This window comes from Quercus suber, unplaced genomic scaffold (genome assembly GCF_002906115.3).
Source record: "Quercus suber isolate HL8 unplaced genomic scaffold, Cork oak 2.0 scaffold_516, whole genome shotgun sequence".
Taxonomy (NCBI): domain Eukaryota; kingdom Viridiplantae; phylum Streptophyta; class Magnoliopsida; order Fagales; family Fagaceae; genus Quercus; species Quercus suber.
The window spans coordinates 453,241-472,675 of record NW_027069965.1 but is presented as its reverse complement, the minus strand read 5'-3'; the positions used below and the strand labels follow the sequence as shown (position 1 = coordinate 472,675).

Genomic DNA, 19,435 nt, shown 5'->3' with positions numbered 1-19,435 from the left:
TAAAGATATTAGAAATAGGGATCCATTTCAAACAAAATCAAAGTTATTTTGTCTAAGAATCATTTCCATTGCATATTACACAATGCGTGTCAACAAATATAAGATTGTACAACCAAAAATGCAACCACAGTTATTGATAAGCACCAGATACAGAGCATATACCATATAATATTTCCTGTGGGATGATCACGCCATTATCCGAGGTATGAAAAGAGCGCACAAAACAAAAAACTTCAAAAATTCTTGATAGTGAAAAAAATAATAATAATAAACAAGGCCCTTAGAACTTTAGATAATAAAGATGCCCTTACACTTAAAAGACTTTATATTCTTAAGCAAGCAAAAATTTTATTAATTGAGAATGGAAAGAATGTACCCAACAATCATCTAAAATTACAGCAGCCAATCACAACCGCATGTCAAGTGTGGGGGAATGAACCCAAGTACAAGACCAACATTTGGGATCTGGATGGCAACTGGCCTAAAGGCCACTGACAGCTAACAGAAACTTAATCCTCAAGATTCTAGCAATGTATTTTTATAAACTAGAAATGATAATGTCACAAAATAGCCAGAAATATATCATATGGCAATCAGGAGATTTAGGTATTAAGAAGCCATGCAAGACTAAGAAGTGTGAAATTGCCATCTGATCATGAGATATTTGCATTCTTTAAAGATGTGGACACGACTGCACCTGCAGATGTCCGCATTACATGCAACCCAAGCATAGCAGTACAAGAAGCATCCGTCTTAAGATGAGGCTGCACTAATTCCCAAATCTTTCTCTTTTGAATCTACAGATTGTCGTACAGAAAACAATAAAATGCAGAAAATTAGTCTCTTTGAATGTGTTAAAGAAAGGTATAAATGATGATCATGATATTGCTCAGAAAAGGAGGTGCTAGAAATTCATAGATACCCACCATCAGACCATTCATTATTTATTAATGGGAGATGTGATTACCATAATATGGGAATGTTACATTGGTCACAGCTGGTAGGGACACCTCACAAGGGATACCACACCACTTAAATATTCCACACTTCTTCTAGAAGAGTATTACTCATACGGCACAAGTCTACAGTATAATTTTCTCTATATTATCTCTCCATTACTCTTCTAACAGAATGTATATAGAGAAACGAAGTATAAACCTCTCTAACAGAACGTACATGGAGAAATGAAGTATAGAGTATAGACCTTATAAACAAGTGATAAACTACTAATTATTGTAAAAGCTTAATGTGGGACTCTCTCACACCCTCGTGTAAAAACAAAGACAGATACAAATGAGTTTAGCATGTATTCTAAGAATCTATAAAAGGTATGGGTCTTTATCAAACACACCCCTCTTGTACTACAAAATTGACTTCTTAAAACCTTGTGTTATCTAAATAATGCAATTGACCATACTGTTAGACTTCTGTCCCCTTTTTTATTGGATGGAAAAAGACTATGTGGGCACATGTTCATAGCAACTGATTCCTACCCACCAATCAAAAAACTGATTCCCACCTAACACATATCTCCACAATGATTCGGAATCCTAAGATTGCATCACTTTTCTTACAAGCCAAGGATCCATTTATCTTGATGATACACCTCATCCTACTCCCAACCTCTTCAAAATAAACAATGCTTGAAAAGGCAACCTAGCAACAAAGGAAGCTCTAAATAGATTTGGAAGCCATGTCTGACAAAAAACTTTAGCACATAGCATACACATTCTCAGTGCAAATTAAACAAAGGAGCACTGAACAAAAAATATCACACAGAGCAGGGGATTATAACTCATGAACAATGTCCACTACATGTTTTTCAAAGCACTTCCAGCCTAAATCATAGTCTCTCACAAATTAGCTTGATAATCATATAGGCAAGAAAATCCCTCTTGGCTAAGGGGATTCTCAGTAACCTGAATGAACACATAACATATTGACTCTAGAGGTGTTGGTTGCAACATTGTCACAAGAGAAAATACCAGGTTATAAGGACTAAGAAATTGGAAGACACTGGTTGTAACAATCACAGAGAGCTGGGGACTATAAACTTCAACTAGGTCAGAAAAGGGAATTCAATAAAATGAACAAGCAATTTATGCTTTTCCATGTTTCAATTTGATGTAACAAAACCATCAAAGAGTCAAAACATGTTTTTGAATTTTACTATATTTGGTGGAGCAAGACCCTTGGAGTTTAAAAGCTATAGCACTTCAGTCTACATAGCTATAGACCGAAGTACTAGTTATCAGGATAAGTCACATTACTATTACTCACAGCAGGGAAAGAGGAGGAGAAAGAAATGCAAGTACATCATTAAACATGAACAAGAATCCACAACAAATGTGTAGAAACAGTAGAAAGGCTTCTGTTTGTAATCAAATTTCAAAGTGATGAATCAACAGTTACTCCCTCCCTCTTTCAATAATTACTCCCTTCCTCTTTGGGCTATCTCCAAATAATTGAAACTTTCCACTAGTAGACGTTCTATTTTCTACACTGCAGTCACTTTTTGCCAAAAACTAAATGAGATTCTCATAAAAATTAGTGCCATCTCTATTATAAAGGACATTCTAGGAAGATCACCATACCTTTACCTTTTCATTAATAATTGTGCCATTTTGAACATTGCAAAAAAAGGAGATAGAAGGAGTAAACAGAAAATTGATTTGCAAAAAAAAAAAAAAAAATACAGGACAATAACGCACCGGATATCTGGTTTGACAGGCTACTAGTCTAATAAGCTATATCTAAGACAGGAATATGGTCATTATCATCAAAAACTGGTGTAATATTTTACATAATGATCTCAAATAATTTGACATTAATGCAGCTAATGGCATGTTAACATGTGCCTATTATGCAGATATAAGTACTATCCTCAAACCTCTTAACCTTTTTTTTTCTTTTTTTTTTATAAGTAAACCTCTTAACTATTTTATACAGTAAACATAGATTCCACACAAATAAAATAAGACAAATTATGTGTTATTGACCAAGATATTTGTGCAATGATTGTGCAAACACTGATTGACATGCAAACCAAAAAATTTCAGGGAAATTTTTTTTAATGGTAAGTCACACATGAACTCAGCAAATCTTGGACCATGACTTTACATTCCAGCAATTCTTATAGAGGGAGAGGGTATCGTTTGAGATGCAGTTGATTCACTTGTTTCTTTTCCTGTGTTAATTGGACATTACATGCTTGAATGCTTCAAAGGAAAGAAGTGGGTACCTGGTTGGGTGTGGCAGCAGCAGGTTGATTTTCTTTTTCTTCTTCTGAACCAAACCAAATTCTTTCACCAGGTAGTGAATCCTCTGGAGGCACTAGAAGCTCAACATTCTCATGGGATGCATCAGAAGCAGCCATAAGCATCCCACATGACTTGACACCACGCATGTTCCTTGGCTTCAAATTAGCAAGAACAACTACCTTTTTATCCTGCATGTAGATGTATATCAAACATTTGATGCAGTTTCACAGTGTATACTGAAACAATTAATTTGGACACTGACAAAGAGTGAAAGTCCATTTTATTTTTTTGAAGTAAATATCAACATTATGAAATTTCCAAAGTAATGAGCAGGTAAAGAAAATGACTTTACTTTTTGTGTTCTCCTTTGGAAATGATTTCATTTGCTTCCTACATTTTTCTCCCAAAGATTGATGGGAAAAAATCAGGTTTAGTCAGATCTCATTGTTTGAACAGATATAACTGTTTCTTTCGTTCTCTGTGTTGAATCATGGAAATGCTAAGATCTGATTAAACCCTGATCAAACTATGTATGTATATTTGATCTCTTGAAATCTATTATTCCCTGTATGTCTTTTTCAAACATTTCTGGGAGTGTTTAGTTTAGCTATTACTACATGTTACATGGAGTAGAGGTTGCATTTGGGTAGAAGACAAGAGATTGAGATTTAGATTTAGAAAGAAATTAAATTACGTGGATGGGTTCATATGAAAGAAAGAAGAGGTGAAATTGAGAATTGAGATAGAGGTGACCTGAAGGAGGTGAAGGGGAACAAAATTGACAAGGCCGCTACAGATAGTTCTGGGTTCAGCTTCTCCAACATCGACCTGTTCGACGTAAAGAGAGTCAGCCTCCTCATGCCGCCACGCCTTAACAACACGCCCAACCCTTATGTCCAGCATCTCCGCCGCTTCTTTTATTATTATGTCCGGATCCTTTTTCTTCTTCTCTTCTTCTTCTTCTTCTTCATTTTTGTTAGTATTACTACCAACCGTCGCCGCATCAGTATCAGCCGCCGCCGTGCAAAATGATAACGATAATGATGGTACCCACTGTGACTGTCCCCTTGCAAAGGAGGAGAGGGTGAGTGGCGATGGACGACGACCATTATTATTATTATTATTATTATTATTTTGGTTATGGTTATTGCATATTGTTACTGATGATGGTGGTGATAAGGACGAAAGCAGCAACGCTCTGCCTCTGCCTCTCAAAACCTTTGCAATTGCACAATAGGAAGCTGTTGTTATTGTATTCGTTGGCACTGCCATCGCAACCATCATCCTTCAATACACTCACGAATCAATGTCATATGGATATCTATATATTATTATCCTCACATCATTTCGTTTCCTGCCTTCACCACAAGTCACAACTCAAAACACAAACTCTCTTTTTTCAAAAAGCATTACCATTATTATTATCATTGTTCTCAAATTTTTTTAATTAAAATTAAAATTATTGTGATTTAAGTGGTGAACATTCTAATTGATTTGATTTTTTTGTGTAAGTGAAATTCAAACTTAGCTCTCTTTTTTTTTTTTTGAAGGGCAAACTTAGCTCTCTTATTTGAGAACAAAAAACTTTATTAATTAAGTTAATTACAATCCATTAAATTATTGAAAAAATGATGGAAAACTACAAAAGAGAAATTAATTGAATTCAGCTAATAACTTCAAGTTTTTTTCTAGTTTTCATCATGCTCTTTATTTTTGGGCAAAGTTTTTATTTATTTATTTTATTTCTTTTAGGGAATACCCGTTTCAAAAAAAAAAAAAAACCGTTTCATAAATCATTAAGTTTTGTTCTTCACATTTTAGATCTATAATCATGTGCTATTTTCCTTCTAAAATAATAATAATAATAATCATGTGCTATTTAGAAATTTTATAATGTGAAGTAACTTCTATTCTCTAATATCAAAATCAGATCAAATCAAGATAGATTTATCTTACACTACCATCTGATTGGTGGTGAGAAAATGAACAAATATAAAAAAATTTTGAAATTTATTATATGTTGAACATCTCCTAAGTGCAATTCTTTTTTCCATTAAAACTACACAAAGTTTTAATGCCATATATGTCATATAAAAATAAAATGACTGACACCTTTAAATAAACTAGTCACAGAGAAAATTTGTTAAAAATACTTTGTTCTCTCTAAAAATTAAATTATTTCTAAAATTATTTCATCTATTTATCTCTACCAATATATCATTACGGCTAAATCGCTTTTAAACTAAACTAACAACTTAGTTGAAGTATAAGTGATTAACCAATTTCCATAAAGTAAGAATTAATCTGCACAAAGCATATCAAAATATAAAGCAATATGGAAAAAGGGTATAAGCATGCAAACCACAACTAAATACTAAAGTGTTTAGGAAGAGGATAACTCGAAGCCCGAGCAGAAAAACCTCTCCCCAAACTACACCGTCAGAATTCTCAACTAGACAAGATAGTTGCAGTACAATACAACGCTATGAACCCTCCAAGCCCAGAAGCCTAGGTGTACTAAGCCCTCCAAGCTCCAGATAGTAACCTGCTTCTCCAAGCCCTTTCTCCTTCTAGCTTATCAGAGACCCTCCATTGAAGCGCCAATGTAAACTCCACTAAATAGATTGGATTTTGAATGTAACTTCCTAAATTTCCAATAACCTCACTCACTACTCACAAGGGTCTGTGTATAGGTGAGATGAAAGAAATACAAATCTCAATCAAGGATTGAAACAAATGGAAAAAAAATGTATAAAGTTTTTTTGCTCAACAACCATGAAAGCTCACTTAGTGTGTAAAACACTAGTGAATGTTTAAACCCCTAATTACAAAAATACCAACACAAGCTTATATTCAAACAATATATGTGCGGAATGATAAATATAAACTATACCCAAATATTGCAAACTACTCTAAGCTATAATTTAATCACAACACAGCAGTAATTAAAAACAAAGAGTAAGGGTTAGAGAGAAGCAAACACAAGATAACATTAGCACATGTTATCGAAGAAGAAACCGAAGTTCTCGGCGAAAAGCCTTTCTGCCGCCCTTCAAACGGTAAAATGATCCACTAGAAAATCAGTTGGCACACATGAATAGCAATAGACCCTCCAAGCCTAATTTACCCGATGCACCTAAGCTTTCCAAGCTTTTTGTTCCAACAGAGTTATGCTTAACATTGTCTTCTCTAACTTATCGGATCCCACAATAAGCCTATTGCATCAACCAATATGAATTGGTTCTCTCTTGAACTGCTTCCCAATACACCAAGAACCTTCTCACAGATATGAATATGGTGAGGTAAGGATTTGACTTAAGATCCTTTCAAGGGTTTGACAGTTGAGAGGATGAGAGTAGAGAAATTTGGAGATTCAAAGGCATAATATTGTGGATGAGTCAATCTTGTTTTTCTCTAGGGTTTTTCTCTCAAAATTCTCTCTAGAAACTCTCTACATTTTGTGGGTATAAGAGTATTTATAGTAAGGTATGAGAAGGAATGTGAAAAGTTATTTTTCAACAAAACAAAGTGTACTGGTGAGTCACTCGTGACTGGGACAAGTCGCGAGTTCTAGTTGCCAGAAAACATAATGGCCATACTGTACTTTTTGCCCTATAGTGATCCAACTATCCTGGCCTTTCAACTTCTTGCATGCTCCACTCATGTGACAAATTCTGGCGAGTTAGTCGCGAGATCCAGTCATGAGTTGCCTCTTGATTACACACACTTGATCAATTTTTCACACTCTCTCACATACAACCTTTACATTATTCTCATCTAAATACAAGGTTTTTAAATGCTAAATTACAAGCAAATTTGGCACGGAATAAAGCCAACACATAGTTAAATAAATTCAACTTTACAAACCAAAAGCTCTCTCTTTACTTACAAGGGGTGGCCTCTTGGATATTCAACTTATGTTTTAGGGTTTGCAATGACCCTTATCTGAAGGCTTAGTCATGCACAACAGCAGTGAGGGTGTGTGCTGGCATCATCACAGTAGCCAAAAAATAGAATACATTGATCGTGCAACTTGCAACCTTGTAGCAAGTTACCTGAGGTCACGAAATGACTCTAAATTTGGCTTTCCATATAGCAACTGAGGCTCAAGTACATTTACCCCAAATACAATTAAGTTTAGGAAAGATAATTGTGGACCCCAAACCTATTTGTGGCTGTGAAGCTAGGTGAAGGATTTAGGCCCCCAATCTATTTATTTGTGAGCTTTCTAGCAATCCTACAGGAAGGGCTCCAAGCACCAACCAGATAGTCCAGGTTGTATCCTTACTGATAACCTCTAAACCTACAAACCTCGCCCTCTGGTAGATCTTCTTCCTCTCTCTTTGCTCACAATCCCTTCCCTCTGTGTGTTTTCCCTCTTATCCCAGTGCCAATTATAGACCCCAAACCTACTGTTTCTGTGAAGCTGGATGAAGGATTCGGGCCCCCAATTTATTTATTTGTGGGCTTTCTAGCAATCCTACAGGTAGTGCTTCAAGCATCAACCAAATAGTCCAGACTGTATCCTTCCTGATAACCTCTAAACCTAGAGGGTGAGGTCTGGTAGTTCTTCTTCCTCTCTTTTTGCTCACAATCTCTTCCCTCTGTGTGTTTTCCCTCTTTTTCTTGCGTTTCCCAATGTATCCCAGTGTTTTTCCCAGGTCCTTTTCCTAATGTTTTTCCAACCCCCTTCTTGTTTGTCTTCCCACCACTTATATAGTACCTCTTTAGTGGGATACTAATCATTATTATTTCACCAATTCACATGCATTTCCACTTTCGTCAGAATCCCAAGGAATCATCATTCCTTCTGAAAATTCTCTTGAAACTTGTTCTAGACGCCAAATAGTATTTGGTAGCGAGTTTCCTAAAGGCACTAACAACTTTCGGCTACCAACTTTAGTTTGGTCAATTCTTCATCGATTCCTCGCCATCTCATCAATCGGTGTTAGGCCGAGCGCTATAGGATTTCCCCCGAATGATAATTTATTTGTCCCAATACATGTGTTATTGGGTTGAGCTCACTCCAATCGAGTTTAAGGTCCATTACCCTCTTATGGGCTGGACTTGGCTACTTAGGCCGATCTTGGGCCTTAGCTAAATGGGTCGGTATTGATTTTCTGGGCCCAAACCCCTCACAGATACATTAAAATAAAAATAAAATACATACAAATTTGTCACTAAATAAAGCTAATTAACATAAACTTTTCAAAAAACAAATATAAACTACTTAAAAGAAACCAAACAATCAGTTTGAATCAAATTTCAAAATTCAAGTCACATATTACAATTCATAAGAAAAATTGTACACAAAAAGAGGGGATAAGTAGAACAAAATTTTTTAAATGAAAAAAAAATATTTTTGTTCATTTTAAGCAGGAGCAATACGTTACTCATTAGTTTCAAAATACTAACTAAGAATTTAAAAGTTTTATTTGGCTTGGAATAGCACCCTCATATTGAGAAATATTTTGTCTAATGGAATTCGATCACAGAATTCATTACAGTTGCATAAATGACTATCATATAAAAAACTGGCATATGGAAGCCACAATAAATAGTAATAATGATAATGATAATATATATATATTATTTTTTTTTTTGGATGAACCAATTTTATTATCATTAGAAAACTTCTAACCATGTGCATATGTATGAAAAGTCAACTTTAAGAAGAACAAATTTTTACTAACGAAAGTAGGATGGTGTAGGGGATTTTTTTTTTTTTTTTTTCAAAGTACACGCGTCAGGATATTTGTGAACACTTCTTGGACAAAAGCTGGCTGGGTTGGGTATTGCGCCTGGTTCGTTCTACAGGATGGACATGACTAGAATTGGGCTAGATATGTCCTAAAAAAAAAAAAAAAACTAGTAGTCTATAGTATACGCAAAACAAACACTCCAAACAAATAATAAAATATAGCCCTGTAATTTGTTACCCACGACAAAATTAGTATATTAATAAGTATATAATGACTGTATTCTAGGAAATGGGGCTGTCCTTCACCAAGCTTTTCAGCCGGCTTTTTGCTAAGAAAGAGATGCGTATTCTTATGGTTGGTCTCGACGCTGCTGGTAAAACCACAATATTGTATAAGCTCAAGTAAGGAGAAATAGTTACCACCATCCCTACCATTGGATTTAATGTGGAAACTGTGGAATATAAGAATATTAGCTTCACTGTGTGGGATGTTGGTGGTCAGGACAAGATTCGACCTTTATGGAGGCACTACTTCCAAAACACACAAGGGCTTATATTTGTGGTTGATGGTAATGACCGAGACCGTCTTGTTGAGGCTAGAGAAGAGCTGCACAGGATGTAGAATGAGGATGAATTAAGAGAGGCTGTGTTGCTTGTGGGAAAATGGTGATCAAACTAGAACGAAAGAGGAGCTAAAGGATCATACTTAAATGTCTAAGAAGGTGCAATTGGAATGCTTGAGACGTGTACGATGTTTGAAAAATGAGAAATACTAGAACCACGACTTTTACTACAACTTGCTTATATGACAAGTCGTGAGTAGTGGAGTAAAAGCATGGGTCCACAATACCACTACTCATAACTTGTCATCTGAGCAAGTTGTGGCAAAAATTGTAACAAAAGTTGTGGTCCTAGCATTACTTTTAAAAAATTCATATTAAAAAAAGAATCACGAAGGTATAATCTAAAAAGGAAAAATTAGATTTGAGTATTTATCAATATTTTGGGCTTAACTCTTTCCTCAAAATCCAATCGACACAAGGTCAGATGGGCTAAAACCGTGACTTAAAGCCCTACAATTTTGTGGTTTTTAGTTTTCGAAATTTCACACTTTTTGAAGGCTTAAAGTTACCGGCAAGTTGCTATTGAAAATCTAGACAGAAATTAAATAGTTGAGTTTTATTTTCTTTGATTTCTTTTTGGTTAGGTTTTAATGTGGGCTGTGGGAAACGAAATGGGGGGACACAAAGCTTATATTTTCTTGTTCTCTCATGGCAGCCTAAACTTTCAACTAAGGCTAGGAGTTATGTTTCTTTTATACGGTATGATAATTCATTGTGATTCATCCTAAGCTTTGAGATGACAACATATTTGATTGTTCAATGAGATTTCTCTTTATGTATGAGTTCTTCTATGCTTTTAATAAATTCAATCATATTTTTCTCATTGTTTAAATGAATTTCTCATAGTTTTAAATAGAAAATAAGTTTTAAAGTGAATGAGTTTTTCTAGAAACTATTCTAATTGCATTGTCAATCTAGGTTACAATGTGTTCTTGAATTGTCTCAATTCAACTTAATCATAAGTTTTATATTGTCTAAAAAAATCAATTATAAAATTTATTTCTTTTTAGATCATAAAGAATTTCATATTGATATAGGGAAACACCTCAATACCCTTATATTTATACTACTGATTTAAATAAGTTATTATTATTATTAATCTTGTTTACAATCATAAAGAAAAATTACTCTTTTTCTACATCCAAATTTTTGTTTGATTACATTGACTTTGAATCACCTTGTTCCTTGTGGTTCGACCTTGGTACTCTGAAAATTATATTACTACGATTTCCTGCACTTAAAATTGAGCAAGTAATTTGGCGCCAATGCCGGAAAGCTGCGGTGTATTCAAAGACAATTACCTCATCCTAAGGTATTCTACAGTGAGACCTTTTCTTTGGCTACTTAGCCAACTCGGTCAGGACGTTGGCCGGGTAGGCCCTTCAGGTCCATTTTTCTCTACTGGGCTTGGGACTTTATTTGTTGACCTGATAAAATTAAAATATAGGTATTAACATATGGAAGGCAGACAATTGTGTAATATAACATGCTAAGCTAAAACACCTTCTCATTCACCCTTCTTCCTATCGTTATTGTTTATTATTTGAGAATTTTAAGGCATTGCACAACCTATATGGATTATCTGGGAGAATTTGCTCTAACTGTGTTTAGATGTAGCTTTCCACTGAAAGTTTATTTGTTTAAAATATAATCTTACATAGAACAAAAAAAGAGACTTGAACAAATTGTAAATAAAAATGAAGTTAAAAATGTTAGTAAAAAAAAAAAAAAAACAAAAATCTATTGCCCCGGACATAGTCAAGTTAGCCAGAAATAGTTTGATACCTCTCAAAATAACTAGTGTTAATGCTCATAGCAATGTTGTAAAAAGCTAGACTTTAACAAGCATTATTTTCGTAAGGTTTAACCTTCCCTTAAAAGACATTGACTGGAGAATGAGAAAAAGAACGAGTGCAAGTCAAGAGTGAGAATCAGATGGTTGCAAATTCCAATCAGCAACATTTTTATATTGCATCTGTTCTTTTTCTTTTGTGAAAGCATTAATATAAGGCACTACCTATATATCGAATCTCAGGGAGAATTTCCTAAGCCAATAATTAGTTACTTTTGCTTGTTAATGCTCATTGCAATGTTACGAAGTCGTGAATGTATTGTTATGGGTAAGTGCTTCGTGTGTACAGCGTTGAATGTGCATTATTATACAACTACTAAAATAAATATAACTTGGCTGAATATATCTAACCTAGAGTAGAATCTCATTAAAGGTTGGTGTCACAACTTGGAGCAATCAGCCAACGAGATTTATAGAATCTTCATCTTCGGAAATGAATATTCACAACTGATGGCTGTGAGGACGAAGTATACTGAAAAGAGAGAGCAAGGGGTAAAAATGGATGGAACAGGAATGAAGAAATCTTTTTTGTCCGACCATCTGCGCTACCAGCTTCGGGACCTAATTAAAAAAACCAGAGCATAATTATCATGCATGCTCCAAAACTCAACTGAGCAAAGGAATTATAGGTCAACCTTAATAACACAAGCAGAAGCTCATGTTGTAAGAAACAACGTGTGAATTAATGATCATGGAATTCAACCATCGCTGAGACCATTTTGTTTTGTTTTGTTTTTTAAAGATACTAAAAGGTAAAGACATATACCTAGTTTGATCTTAAATTTGAGGGAACATGGGGGCCTTCTTAAAATGAACTTGATGGGATGGTCTGTTGACGGTCTATGCCGGTCGGTTGCAGATATCAGCTGCAACAGTGGACCAAAAAACATGAGATAATGGTAAGAGTTTCAGATGGCATAATGACAAATTGCACAGTAGCAACTGAGGGTGAGAAAATAACAAAAGAAGTTGGTTAGTTTGATGGTCAGCTTTCAGTCACTTTCTGGCTTGTCATTCAAAAGAGCATTCACAGCATGCCATTAAAAAACAAGTACTGGGTATGTAATAGCACAGAGAAAGGAGGGAAAACAATAGTTTTTGAATCAAACCTTTTCATCAAACCGAAAGAGAGATTGGTCAAAATAGGGAGAAGGACTCTGCGACTGACAACTGAAAGGCAATGAGCCCAGCATCTTCTTTACAAACTGCAGAATTCATTGGCTGATGAGATATGAGGTTAATACAACAAAGTTACATGGAGTATGCAATGATGGAGCTATACATCAACCTTCTTATCATGCCTAATAAACATACAATAACAACAACAAAGCCTTAATCCCAAATTTTTTGGAGTCAACCTTATAAACATAAAATATAAAAATATTTACATGTAACAAGAGCTGCATATGAAAATTTCACCTGTGAAGAGCTGGTTGCTTTATTTTTTATGGATCTTAGTTGCTCCAGAGCATGAATATTATTTGAGTGAGAAGATATGAAATTCATATACAAAGAATTTCTTGATGTCGAGTGGAAGTGGTCGCAATACTGCTCAAACAAATGATATAGGTCCTCTGCAGAATTCTACATAATGTATAAATACAACAACAAAGCCTTAGTCCCAAAATTTGGGGTACAAAACATAAGAGACAGCCACTGAAGTTACCTGATAAAATGCAACAATTTCAGTGGTCTCCATGTTATATACAGCGAAAAAAGCAGGGTGCTGATCGGCAATTCGTGATACCTGAAGGAAGTTCAAAGAAGTAAAACCATTAGAAATATTTTGAACATTTTCCAATAATGAGCACAATGCATATTCTAACCAAGAAAGTAAAAGTTAAAAAATAAATAACCCATATTCATTTATAAGAATCTACAACGACGTAATAAGCTTCGCCATTCTGTTAACCGGAGTGGCCACCACTTGAAAGCTCCAAGAGCCATCATGAACATTATAAGCTAAACTAACCAGTGTTTAGGCTAGAGACTAGATGACCTGAGAACAAAAAGGAACTGACTGGAATTCATGGGATCAATATTTACATTTTCACAAAATCCAAAAAATTCTTTTGGAGAGGTGCTACAAATTTATCAATTTAAGATTTATTTTGGGATACTGAAAGTATATAGAAGTAGAGATATAATGTGAAATCAGCACTAAGAAATATGAAATAAAAAACATTCTTGCATATATAAGCAGCAGCTAAATCATCAAAGGATCTCTTACTAATCAACCTATTCTCAAAAATGATTTACCCGAAAGACTAAGAAAAGAAGGCTAGAACTAAGATGTTTCAAGCCGAAATTTCAATGGAAGTCAAAATACCCATTCATTAAGGAGGTGGTTCTCTTCTTAAATAATTTATTTGTGACGTAACAAAAAGGTTGGTTGAAGGTTAATATAGTTGCTGATTTTTTTTTTGATACGTAACATAAAAATTTTATTAAAAAAAAAAAGGCAACCTGAGTACATTGGGGATGTATTGCGAGGGCAAAAATCAAAAACCAAAATTACATCGCTCAAGTAAAACAAGAAGGGAAAAACAAGAAAAATGAGACAAAGTGGCACTCCAATTAAGGAGAGTTTGCAAGGACTTAGTCTCTAGCGTAGAATGTTCACATCCCTCAAAACCTTGAGCATTTCTCTCCTGCCAAATATACCACATCAAACAATGCAGCACAAGTCTGCAAAAGTCTATGTTGCAATGTTGTCCAAACTTACCCTACCAAGACTTAAACAACTCAATGACCTAGTGCGGCATAACTCAGTGAATTCCAAACAGGCAGAACACCAAAGACCACAACTCACAAGCTATGGGTAGGGGTGTCAATTCGGGTTAGCGTGTCGGGTTCGTGTCGTGTCGAGGTAAGAGTATTCGACTAAATGGCTTAACCCTAACCCGACCCATTTAATAATCGTGTCATGATCCTTCAACTCTAACCCGACCTGTTAATAAGGCGGGTTGACCTGACCCAACCCATTTGACACGCTTAATAAACGAGTCGTGTTGGGTTGACATGAATATAACACAACCCATTTCAACTTGCATAATATTAAATATAACATCCATCTAGAAATAATTTTTTTACATCAAAAAAAGCAGTGCGTACACTTCAAGTCTTCAACCCATATTCAAAATAATATAGTTCAAAAAAAATATAACATTCATCTAGAAAATAAGTTCTTTACACTCCAAAAAAAGTGCATACACTTCAACCCAAATTCAAGATAACAAAGTCTAACAAAAATAAAATAACATAGTTCAACAAAAATATAATATCCTTGGAACTCGCCAGATGTTAAGTATCAATATTGAAAGAATTTGAGCAAGCAGTAGACTAATCCTGAATATGACCATGATTATCATCGATAGATTCTTTGTTGATGTCCAAATTCATAACATCTTCCACAAGCTCATCCAATTTCATTTGTGCAAGTTCTATGCCAAAAAAAAAAAAAAGTATTAGTAGTTCTAGGGTTTGTAAAGTTTCAATTTCCAATTATATCCCTTGTAAATTTTTGTAATTACTCACTTTTCTTTTTAAATTTAAAATATATGTTGGATATAAAAGGTATTTGACAAATGTAAAATAAAATATATATTTATTTGTTATACGAGTTAAACGGATTGTTTTAAGTGGATTATTTTGGGTTGACACAAATAAATTGGCGTGTCAAACGTGTCTATTACGGGTTACGCGGGTTGACCCGCTTATGACACGTTTCTTATCGTGTCGCTTTCGGGTCGACCCGTTTATGACCCAAACCCATTAAGGCCCAACCCTAACCCGAAAAAACCCGTGTTGGGTTCGTGTCGTGTTCGCGGGTTGGGTCGAACATTGACACCCCTAGCTATGGGGTAATAAAGAAGAAGGTGATCCATTGATTCCTCACAACTCTTACACATATAACACCAATCAAACAAAAGAATAAGCCTTTTGAGAAGGCTGTTGGTAGTTAAAATCTTACCTAAGGAGGCAGGCCAAGAAAAGAAAGCTACCCTTGAAGGAACCTTCAATTGCCACATCATTCTCCAAGGAAAGGAAATGATAAGAGGGTAGGAGGGTAAAAAGAAAGATAAATTCCTCTAACCTCAAAACCACTATTCCTTGCTAGCTTCCAACAAAACTTGTCAAGACCAATCCCCCACACAGTCGAAGAATAGACCGTATTTATAAACAGATCAAAAGCTTCTCGCTTCCAATCTTGCGGTGGATGACAAAATTCAACATCCATATGAACTCTCCCATCAGACCAACACATAACCTCCACCGTTGAAGTTTCCCTTGCCCTACTAATACAATAGAGTTCCAGAAAAGCCTCTTGAAGGGTACAATCCCCACACCACACATGCTTCCAAAACTTCACCCACATCATACCTAAGAGGTTTTGAAAAGTTCAACCAGCCACTTCTAATAAATCTCCATAGGCTAACACCATAAGCACTTGACACCTTTTTAGTGCACCAACCACCCCAAACATTCTCATATTTCACCTTTATAACCCTCCTCCATAGAGCATATGTCTCCATGTCATACCTCCACAACCATTTTCCTAACAAGGTAGAGTTAAAATTCCTCAATCGTCTTATACCAAGCCCCCAAACCTACATAGGCTTACAAATCTTAGCCCATTTTACCAGGTGTAATTTATATTCACCACTAATTCCACTCCAAAGAAAATCTTTCTACAATTTCTCCATACGATTAGCTACCTTCCCAGGAATAAGAAGAATGGAAAGATAATAAGTAGGTAAAGAGGAGAGAGAGCTTTTAATAAGAGTTACCTTAACCCCCTTAGATAAATATAGCCTCTTCCAACTTGCTAATCTTCGTTCCATCTTCTCCAATATAGGATTCCAAATAGTCAATTCCTTAAATTTAGCACCTAGGGGAAGGCCCTAATATTTCAAAGGAAGGGAAGATTGCTTACACCCTAACAGCCCACCAAAACATCCATATTATGCACCACTCCAACCAGAACCAACTCAAATTTCCCCAAATTAATTCTTAGACCTGATACCTCCTCAAATTTGGTCAGAATCGCCCTCAAGATAACTTACTGATTAGGGTCAGCATGTCAAAAAATAAGAGTGTCATCCGCAAATAACAGATGAGACACCGTCATCGAAGAACTAGCCGTATTGCCTATAGAGAAACCCAAAAGCTGTCCAGCAGTTGCAGCCACATCCAACAAACAACTCAACACCTCCATAACAATATCAAAGAGCAACGGAGATAAAGGGTCCCCTTGTTGAATCCCCCTAGAACTTCCAAAGAAATCAGATGAGCTACCATTAAGCAAAATGGAAAATTTGACAGTTGAAAAGCAACACATTATTACTTTTCTCCATTTCTCTAAAAAACCACACCGCTGAAGCATATACATTAAAAAACCCCAATTCACATGATTATACGCCTTCTCCACATCCAACTTACACAACACCTTTGGAATCCCTCACTTCAATCTACTATCAATACATTCTGAAGCAATTAAAACATAATACAAAATTTGTTTACCCTTCACAAAAGCATTATGAGAATCTGAAATAAGCCCATATGCCACTGATACGAGAGACACAAGAAGATTATTATTTAGTATTATTTATGTTTGCAAGCCCATTGTATTTTTATGTTTTAGGTCTATTAGTTTATTGGGCTTTTAGTTATTGAGCTTTTAGTATTTTAATTTAAAAGTAAGGTTATTTTTGTAATAAGGCAATTAGGGTTTCCTAGTCAATTAGTAAGGTTATTTTTGTAATAAGGCAATTAGGGTTTCCTAGCCAATTAGAATTAGGGTTTAGCAATCCTATATAAACAACCTATTGTACTCCTTGAGGAGATAGCTGATATTTTTTATGAATGAAAACAATGGGCGTTTGGTCTTTCTTTGGTCTGGTGCTGACTCCAGGTCTACCCTAGGTGCTGACTCCTAGTGGTTTCCCTGCTTGGTGCTGACTCCAAACAAGGCTTAGGTGCTGACTCCTAGGTCATATCCCTTTATTTTTCTATTGTTTAGTTTTCGTTCTGGTTGTCCTGCGTCATATTTGGTATCAGAGCAAACACCAATCCGTTGAAGAATTACCGCAGGAAAGAATCAGGAAAAAAAAAAAAAAAAAATCACATACCCCAAAAAAAAAAAAAAAAAAAAGTGCACATGATGTGAAAGTTGAAGTTGTTGAATGTGTTTCTGATCAACCCTCCACAGTCCTTGAAGATCTAAATCTTGGTGAAGTCGAAGAGGTTAAAACTACAGTGCTTCCTATGGTTCATAAGGTTCAAGACGAGATTATACTGATTCCACACATTGATTTTGTTATTCCAAATGAGTTTGATGTGGTGGAATTCACGGTTTTTCTTTTCCCTGTGCTCCCTAAGGTAATTCCAGATTTGAAGCAAGTGTTACTTGTCAGCATCCTAATCCTTCAACACTTTAGAACTTGAGGTCGAGTTTTTTCCAACCAGAGGAGAATGATGCGGGAGACACAAGAAGATTATTATTTAGTATTATTTATGTTTGCAAGCCCATTGTATTTTTATGTTTTAGGTCTATTAGTTTATTGGGCTTTTAGTTATTGAGCTTTTAGTATTTTAATTTAAAAGTAAGGTTATTTTTGTAATAAGGCAATTAGGGTTTCCTAGCCAATTAGCAAGGTTATTTTTGTAATAAGGCAATTAGGGTTTCCTAGCCAATTAGAATTAGGGTTTAGCAATCCTATATAAACAACCTATTGTACTCCTTGAGGAGATAGTTGATATTTTGATGAATGAAAACAATGGCCGTTTGGTCTTTCTTTGGTCTGGTGCTGACTCCTAGTGGTTTCTCCGCTTGGTGCTGACTCCAAGCAAGGCCTAGGTGCTGACTCCTAGGTCATATCTTTTATTTTTCCGTTATTTCAGTTTTGTTCTGGTTGTCCTGCGTCAGCCACCCTTCGAAACCGATTAGCCAACACCTTAGAAAAAATCTGATACATCCCACCAACTAGACTAATTGGCCTAAAACCTTGACCTCCATAGCAACAACTTTTTGGGGAATAAGGGCAAGAAAAGAAGTATTAAGACTCTTCTCAAACACAGCCTGAGAATGAAAATTCTGAAACACTTCCATAATTTATGCCTTCAAAACACTCCAAAAAGATTGGAAGAAAGCCATGGAAAAACCATTCAGGCCAAATGGCCTCTCTAGCCACAGTGCGTCTGCCTTAGAAATGATAAAGAAGTCCACATCATCTAGAACAGGTCTATGAGCCACATTTTCAGAATAGAGCGCCTATAAAAGCAAGAAATACACTCCGCTATAGCTTCTGGATCCAAAGTCAATTCTCCATCCACCATAATTCAATCAATGGAATTAAGGTAATACCAACAATAAAATTCTATAGATGAAAAATTCGATGAATTCAAAACATAAAGAATGAGATAAATAACCATCATAGACGCATCTCTTAAGTAATATCAAGCTGTGGTCTTATCTAGGGAAACCAAAGTAAAGTCCAACTACAGTGATTCAAAGGCTCATTCCCTAGAGCAGTCCTGTTCTATTATCCCTGAATTATTTGGAAGCATGTGGAGAAAGGCAGTAGGTTTAAGTCATTGCAAACCAAAATCCCAAAAAGGAGAAGAAAGCCTCACCACTCCCTCTACACTACCAAATTTGATCAGCAGGTGGTGCCGGTCCAAGAATTGTACCTGTCCAAGAGTTGTGCATAAACAACTTGTTATTAGCCAAATTTGATGTGCACAATAAAACTTGTTCAACACATTTGAGAAAGATGGTATAAGGAAGATATGCAGGTAATGTTCACTTTTAAGTAATTTTGCAAAACAGTCACACAAACATGTATACAATAAGAGCCAATAACCTACCTTCCAAATAATCAAGTCTACATAATCTTGAAAATGGAAATAAAATTTCTTCTTCAAGCACTGGACCCTCTGCAGAAGCCAAAAGATGGTGTAAGAGCAATGGAATAGATATTAAATTAGCCATCTCCAG

At 35.5% G+C, this 19,435-nt stretch overlaps 3 protein-coding genes and 1 long non-coding RNA gene across 6 annotated transcripts; 2 read left to right on the top strand and 2 right to left on the bottom strand.

The window, feature by feature from the left end:
* Nucleotides 1-322: 322 nt before the first annotated feature.
* On the bottom strand, nt 323-4,650 carry LOC112002864 (uncharacterized). The gene is made up of 3 exons (XM_024035028.2): nt 4,014-4,650; nt 3,242-3,448; nt 323-797 (listed from the first exon to the last, which is right to left on the bottom strand). Exons 1-3 carry the CDS (start codon nt 4,542-4,544, stop codon nt 654-656), a joined length of 882 nt encoding a protein of 293 aa, XP_023890796.2. The 5' UTR covers nt 4,545-4,650; the 3' UTR covers nt 323-653.
* A 4,600-nt stretch (nt 4,651-9,250) lies between these two features.
* Nucleotides 9,251-9,583, top strand: LOC112002834 (ADP-ribosylation factor-like). Its single transcript, XM_024034980.1, has 2 exons — nt 9,251-9,363; nt 9,436-9,583. The coding sequence occupies exons 1-2, from the start codon at nt 9,251-9,253 to the stop codon at nt 9,581-9,583; spliced, it is 261 nt and encodes an 86-aa protein (XP_023890748.1).
* A 1,074-nt stretch (nt 9,584-10,657) lies between these two features.
* Nucleotides 10,658-19,435, bottom strand: LOC111986015 (light-mediated development protein DET1). Of its 3 annotated transcripts, XR_010625036.1 has the most exons (8): nt 19,306-19,434; nt 19,072-19,128; nt 13,103-13,183; nt 12,856-13,020; nt 12,546-12,641; nt 12,203-12,302; nt 11,788-11,997; nt 10,658-11,011 (listed from the first exon to the last, which is right to left on the bottom strand). XR_010625036.1 is itself a non-coding variant. In XM_065763606.1 (7 exons), the coding sequence occupies exons 3-7, from the start codon at nt 13,133-13,135 to the stop codon at nt 11,858-11,860; spliced, it is 534 nt and encodes a 177-aa protein (XP_065619678.1). In that variant the 5' UTR covers nt 13,136-13,183; nt 19,072-19,128; nt 19,306-19,434; the 3' UTR covers nt 11,626-11,857. The 3 variants fall into 3 exon arrangements, 1 of the variants encoding a protein (XP_065619678.1); XR_010625037.1 differs by lacking the exon at nt 10,658-11,011 and having other exon boundaries at nt 11,626-11,997; nt 12,546-12,657; nt 19,306-19,435; XM_065763606.1 differs by lacking the exon at nt 10,658-11,011 and having other exon boundaries at nt 11,626-11,997.
* On the top strand, nt 17,043-17,360 carry LOC136063355 (uncharacterized). Its single transcript, XR_010625035.1, has 2 exons — nt 17,043-17,140; nt 17,188-17,360. It is a non-coding gene; the product is annotated as an uncharacterized LOC136063355 (long non-coding RNA).

Bases quoted from the DNA above. Each gene is read 5' to 3' on its own strand.
- LOC111986015 (XM_065763606.1), bottom strand. From the start codon at position 13,135: ATGGAGACCACTGAAATTGTTGCATTTTATCAG. The intron at 12,303-12,545 runs GTTTGATTCAAA...CCACTGTTGCAG, and splicing joins TCTTTCGGTTTGATGAAAAG to CTGATATCTGCAACCGACCG. The intron at 11,998-12,202 runs GTATATGTCTTT...TTTTTTAATTAG, and splicing joins CAAATTTAAGATCAAACTAG to GTCCCGAAGCTGGTAGCGCA.
- LOC112002834 (XM_024034980.1), top strand. From the start codon at position 9,251: ATGGGGCTGTCCTTCACCAAGCTTTTCAGCCGGCTTTTTGCTAAGAAA. The intron at 9,364-9,435 runs GTAAGGAGAAAT...TAAGAATATTAG, and splicing joins ACAATATTGTATAAGCTCAA to CTTCACTGTGTGGGATGTTG.
- LOC112002864 (XM_024035028.2), bottom strand. From the start codon at position 4,544: ATGATGGTTGCGATGGCAGTGCCAACGAATACAATAACAACAGCTTCC. The intron at 3,449-4,013 runs GTCACCTCTATC...ATCTACATGCAG, and splicing joins TTCCCCTTCACCTCCTTCAG to GATAAAAAGGTAGTTGTTCT. The intron at 798-3,241 runs GTACCCACTTCT...GACAATCTGTAG, and splicing joins CTGCTGCCACACCCAACCAG to ATTCAAAAGAGAAAGATTTG.